The 6,000-nt window shown below is 50.4% G+C and overlaps 5 protein-coding genes across 5 annotated transcripts; 2 read left to right on the plus strand and 3 right to left on the minus strand.

Moving 5' to 3' along the window:
* Positions 1-264: 264 nt before the first annotated feature.
* On the minus strand, positions 265-639 carry LOC131286512 (histone H2B). Its single transcript, XM_058315472.1, has one exon. It carries the CDS (start codon positions 637-639, stop codon positions 265-267), a length of 375 nt encoding a protein of 124 aa, XP_058171455.1.
* A 229-nt stretch (positions 640-868) lies between these two features.
* Positions 869-1,243, plus strand: LOC131286511 (histone H2A). The gene has a single exon (XM_058315471.1). The coding sequence runs from the start codon at positions 869-871 to the stop codon at positions 1,241-1,243; it is 375 nt and encodes a 124-aa protein (XP_058171454.1).
* Positions 1,244-2,128: 885 nt separating this feature from the next.
* Positions 2,129-2,455, minus strand: LOC131286515 (histone H4). The gene has a single exon (XM_058315476.1). The coding sequence runs from the start codon at positions 2,438-2,440 to the stop codon at positions 2,129-2,131; it is 312 nt and encodes a 103-aa protein (XP_058171459.1). The 5' UTR covers positions 2,441-2,455.
* Positions 2,456-4,097: 1,642 nt separating this feature from the next.
* LOC131287824 (histone H2B) lies at positions 4,098-4,472 on the minus strand. Its single transcript, XM_058316909.1, has one exon. The coding sequence runs from the start codon at positions 4,470-4,472 to the stop codon at positions 4,098-4,100; it is 375 nt and encodes a 124-aa protein (XP_058172892.1).
* A 229-nt stretch (positions 4,473-4,701) lies between these two features.
* Positions 4,702-5,076, plus strand: LOC131287822 (histone H2A). The gene has a single exon (XM_058316907.1). It carries the CDS (start codon positions 4,702-4,704, stop codon positions 5,074-5,076), a length of 375 nt encoding a protein of 124 aa, XP_058172890.1.
* The last annotated feature ends 924 nt before the right edge of the window (positions 5,077-6,000 follow it).

Genomic DNA, 6,000 nt, shown 5'->3' on the forward strand with positions numbered 1-6,000 from the left:
GCGCGGCTATGTGTGCGCCAAAACACAACGAAGTGGTGATGTTAAACTAGAAAACGGTTCGGCACACTTTTTTTTTGTTCTGTTTCTTCAACGCACAACACAAACACATTATTATTTTTCGATCTTCGTCGGTTTCTTTCTCTTCGATGAACGGAATGGAATGAAATGAAATGATTCTTGTTTGGAAAACATTTTGTGGTCCTGAAAAGGACCGTTGTTATGCGACGAGTTGGTGTGGTTTGTGACGACCACGGACGAACCAGCTTACTTCGAGCTGGTGTACTTGGTGACGGCCTTCGTGCCCTCGGACACGGCGTGCTTGGCCAGCTCACCAGGAAGCAGCAGACGGACGGCGGTCTGGATTTCGCGTGACGTGATCGTCGAACGCTTGTTGTAGTGCGCCAGGCGGGACGCTTCGGCGGCGATGCGCTCGAAGATGTCGTTCACGAAGCTGTTCATGATGCTCATCGCCTTCGACGAGATGCCAGTGTCCGGATGGACTTGCTTCAGCACCTTGTAGATGTAGATGGCGTAGCTTTCCTTGCGGGTCTTGCGCTTCTTCTTCTTGTCCGACTTGGAGATATTTTTCTGGGCCTTGCCAGACTTCTTCGCTGCCTTTCCGCTGGTTTTCGGTGCCATTGCGATTGTTTAACGTGCGTGAAACGTGTTTCCTCGTTGAGCGTCACTTCAATTTTAACGCGTTTTTCGACCCTCACTTCGGCTTTTATTCAGCGTCGGGCGAGTTCGCTGGCTGGCTTCGCTACACCTCGACGTTTATATAAACCCGGTTTCAGGTTCGTTTCGGCATAGTTCGGAAGAGAACCTCTTCGAGTGAGCACCACGTATCCCTCTCGTTAAACAATCGAAAATGTCTGGACGCGGCAAGGGTGGTAAAGTGAAGGGAAAGGCAAAGTCCCGCTCGAATCGTGCCGGTCTGCAGTTCCCGGTCGGCCGTATTCATCGTCTGCTGCGCAAGGGTAACTATGCCGAGCGCGTCGGTGCCGGCGCACCGGTGTATCTGGCGGCCGTGATGGAGTATCTGGCCGCGGAAGTGCTCGAGTTGGCCGGTAACGCCGCCCGTGACAACAAGAAGACGCGCATCATCCCGCGCCATCTGCAGCTGGCCATCCGTAACGACGAAGAGTTGAACAAGCTGCTTTCCGGTGTGACCATCGCCCAAGGTGGTGTGCTGCCCAACATTCAGGCCGTGCTGTTGCCGAAGAAGACGGAAAAGAAGGCATAAGGCGTGCTCTCTCGTGCTCACCCCGCCGCGCGGCACCGTGTCGCGCTCACAAACCCCGCCGAAGATCTCACCGTCACAAAAACCGTCCTTTTCAGGGCGACAAAATCGTGTGATAAAGGTTTATTTCACTACATTCAGTGCCCATGGCAGTTGGTTTCAGTGCAGTTTCAGCAGTAAAATGGTAAAATGGACGTAATTTCACAGTGTGGCTGGAGAACAACGAAAGAAATGTTTAAAATTAACTCAAGCAATGTGTCTCAATGTGTGAAGTAACATCGCAAGTTTGGTAGGTTAAACGGGGCAAACCATTTTGCTTCATATCAGGTATGTAGCTTTTTCCGCTCATTTCTACCCGTGGCCATGAAAAGTGATGGGTTTTGATCATCGCGTTAGAAACGGCCAACGCTACGCGCTCTACAGGTAGGGAATTTAACAATGTAAACGACCAAAGCGTTCTTTTCCCCGTATGCCACACCGAGCCCCGTGTGGTAGACCGGCGCCTTTCTACGAACTCTCAGTGGGTCGTCGTGTTAAAAAAACGAATCGGTCACATATCCGAGAATCAGAACCGTCGGTAGTGTATCGCGCATCACCACTACCACCACTACCACTACGCGCGGTACACCGTACCACTCGCTGTGTATTCCATCGGATATCGTTTCGGGCATGGGGAATGGGGTAAGAGAAGGAGAGGAGTAGTCAAGTCGCATTTCTTTTGTTTTTTTTTTTTCTGCCGTTCTTGGCGGCAAATGTGCCGGAGCGTCGGGAGAGCCACAAAAGCTTAGTTTGATACGAATGAGCAGGAAATATATCTTTCTGGAACAGTTTTGGTGGTCCTGAAAAGGACCGATTTTTTTTGTAACACAAGGGGGCTGTTCGCGCAGCTTAACCTCCGAAACCGTACAGGGTGCGTCCCTGGCGTTTCAGGGCGTACACGACGTCCATGGCGGTGACGGTCTTGCGCTTGGCGTGCTCGGTGTACGTCACGGCATCACGGATCACGTTCTCGAGGAACACTTTCAGCACACCGCGAGTTTCTTCGTAGATCAGGCCGGAAATACGCTTCACACCGCCACGGCGAGCCAGACGGCGGATGGCCGGTTTCGTGATTCCCTGGATGTTATCACGCAGCACTTTGCGATGACGCTTGGCACCTCCTTTGCCCAGTCCCTTGCCTCCTTTTCCACGGCCGGTCATGATGCTGCTGCTTTACACAATTGGTTGATGTTGACACGATGCAAACTGAACGAACGGTTTCGGCGAACTACGATGGTTCGGCACTGAAACACGGTTTTTATTGACCCGACCTGCCCGATCGTGAGCACCCGAAGAGGGACCCGAAACTATATAAACGCGGTTTCACGGCGCGGTTCGGCCCAGTTTTGTATTACCACCACAAGTGAACAGACCCGTGTCGAACCCGATCAACGTCAACAGCATCAACAACATCAACTACGATGGCACGTACCAAGCAAACTGCCCGTAAGTCCACCGGAGGAAAGGCACCGCGCAAGCAGCTGGCCACCAAGGCGGCCCGCAAGAGTGCTCCGGCCACCGGAGGAGTGAAGAAGCCGCATCGCTACCGGCCGGGAACGGTGGCTCTGCGTGAAATCCGTCGCTACCAGAAGTCGACCGAGCTGCTGATCCGCAAGTTGCCCTTCCAGCGATTGGTGCGTGAAATCGCACAGGACTTCAAGACGGATCTGCGTTTCCAGAGCTCGGCCGTGATGGCGCTGCAGGAAGCGAGTGAAGCGTATCTGGTCGGTCTGTTCGAGGACACGAATCTGTGTGCCATCCACGCGAAGCGCGTCACTATCATGCCGAAAGACATCCAGCTTGCTCGCCGTATCCGTGGTGAACGTGCCTAAGTGACACAACGGTTCGTTTCGTTTTCAACCAAACCCAAACGGTCCTTTTCAGGACCACCAACCCGTTACCGAAAGAAGGATTATTTCGTACCCGTCCCGTCGTACACGTCCCGTGGTGCACGCTATATCGATATATATATATATAATATATATATCTATGATGATGATGATGATGATGAAGAAGAAGATGATGATGATAAATGGTGAACCCCTGGCTGATACATATCAGAGGTATGAGATGCAATCAACACAATACAAACCACATAATATAAACTTATATATATATATATATATATTATATATAATATAATAATCTATGATGATGATGATGATGATAAATAAAAACAAAACCCAACATATGACGATAGAAATGCAATCAAACATGCCAGCCATAACCTAGCCGTGACACAAACCATAACATAATACATATGCTAACGTTTACAAACCACCAGGCAACCCCATCCGTTAGCGGTGATTTTAAGTTAGTGAGCAATTACATGCGGTGGGTTTAACGAGTTGTTAAAGAGAATCTGTTCCATATTGAACCAAGTTGAACATATATGTATTGGACGAGAAAAAAAATGACATATTGCTTTGCCTTTGGCTGTGCCATAACCATAGAAACCATAACGGAGTGCTTTAAATGTTAGTAACCGTTAGGTTTTTTCTTAAAACCACTGTTTAAAATGTTCATTCTATTCATTTACGCGCGCTTGTGTAACGCGCGGCTATGTGTGCGCCAAAACACAACGAAGTGGTGATGTTAAACTAGAAAACGGTTCGGCACACTTTTTTTTTGTTCTGTTTCTTCAACGCACAACACAAACACATTATTATTTTTCGATCTTCGTCGGTTTCTTTCTCTTCGATGAACGGAATGGAATGAAATGAAATGATTCTTGTTTGGAAAACATTTTGTGGTCCTGAAAAGGACCGTTGTTATGCGACGAGTTGGTGTGGTTTGTGACGACCACGGACGAACCAGCTTACTTCGAGCTGGTGTACTTGGTGACGGCCTTCGTGCCCTCGGACACGGCGTGCTTGGCCAGCTCACCAGGAAGCAGCAGACGGACGGCGGTCTGGATTTCGCGTGACGTGATCGTCGAACGCTTGTTGTAGTGCGCCAGGCGGGACGCTTCGGCGGCGATGCGCTCGAAGATGTCGTTCACGAAGCTGTTCATGATGCTCATCGCCTTCGACGAGATGCCAGTGTCCGGATGGACTTGCTTCAGCACCTTGTAGATGTAGATGGCGTAGCTTTCCTTGCGGGTCTTGCGCTTCTTCTTCTTGTCCGACTTGGAGATATTTTTCTGGGCCTTGCCAGACTTCTTCGCTGCCTTTCCGCTGGTTTTCGGTGCCATTGCGATTGTTTAACGTGCGTGAAACGTGTTTCCTCGTTGAGCGTCACTTCAATTTTAACGCGTTTTTCGACCCTCACTTCGGCTTTTATTCAGCGTCGGGCGAGTTCGCTGGCTGGCTTCGCTACACCTCGACGTTTATATAAACCCGGTTTCAGGTTCGTTTCGGCATAGTTCGGAAGAGAACCTCTTCGAGTGAGCACCACGTATCCCTCTCGTTAAACAATCGAAAATGTCTGGACGCGGCAAGGGTGGTAAAGTGAAGGGAAAGGCAAAGTCCCGCTCGAATCGTGCCGGTCTGCAGTTCCCGGTCGGCCGTATTCATCGTCTGCTGCGCAAGGGTAACTATGCCGAGCGCGTCGGTGCCGGCGCACCGGTGTATCTGGCGGCCGTGATGGAGTATCTGGCCGCGGAAGTGCTCGAGTTGGCCGGTAACGCCGCCCGTGACAACAAGAAGACGCGCATCATCCCGCGCCATCTGCAGCTGGCCATCCGTAACGACGAAGAGTTGAACAAGCTGCTTTCCGGTGTGACCATCGCCCAAGGTGGTGTGCTGCCCAACATTCAGGCCGTGCTGTTGCCGAAGAAGACGGAAAAGAAGGCATAAGGCGTGCTCTCTCGTGCTCACCCCGCCGCGCGGCACCGTGTCGCGCTCACAAACCCCGCCGAAGATCTCACCGTCACAAAAACCGTCCTTTTCAGGGCGACAAAATCGTGTGATAAAGGTTTATTTCACTACATTCAGTGCCGATGGCAGTTGGTTTCAGTGCAGTTTCAGCAGTAAAATGGTAAAATGGACGTAATTTCACAGTGTGGCTGGAGAACAACGAAAGAAATGTTTAAAATTAACTCAAGCAATGTGTCTCAATGTGTGAAGTAACATCGCAAGTTTGGTAGGTTAAACGGGGCAAACCATTTTGCTTCATATCAGGTATGTAGCTTTTTCCGCTCATTTCTACCCGTGGCCATGAAAAGTGATGGGTTTTGATCATCGCGTTAGAAACGGCCAACGCTACGCGCTCTACAGGTAGGGAATTTAACAATGTAAACGACCAAAGCGTTCTTTTCCCCGTATGCCACACCGAGCCCCGTGTGGTAGACCGGCGCCTTTCTACGAACTCTCAGTGGGTCGTCGTGTTAAAAAAACGAATCGGTCACATATCCGAGAATCAGAACCGTCGGTAGTGTATCGCGCATCACCACTACCACCACTACCACTACGCGCGGTACACCGTACCACTCGCTGTGTATTCCATCGGATATCGTTTCGGGCATGGGGAATGGGGTAAGAGAAGGAGAGGAGTAGTCAAGTCGCATTTCTTTTGTTTTTTTTTTTTCTGCCGTTCTTGGCGGCAAATGTGCCGGAGCGTCGGGAGAGCCACAAAAGCTTAGTTTGATACGAATGAGCAGGAAATATATCTTTCTGGAACAGTTTTGGTGGTCCTGAAAAGGACCGATTTTTTTTGTAACACAAGGGGGCTGTTCGCGCAGCTTAACCTCCGAAACCGTACAGGGTGCGTCCCTGGCGTTT

This window comes from Anopheles ziemanni, chromosome 3 (genome assembly GCF_943734765.1).
Source record: "Anopheles ziemanni chromosome 3, idAnoZiCoDA_A2_x.2, whole genome shotgun sequence".
In the NCBI taxonomy this organism is placed as follows: Eukaryota; Metazoa; Arthropoda; class Insecta; order Diptera; family Culicidae; genus Anopheles; species Anopheles ziemanni.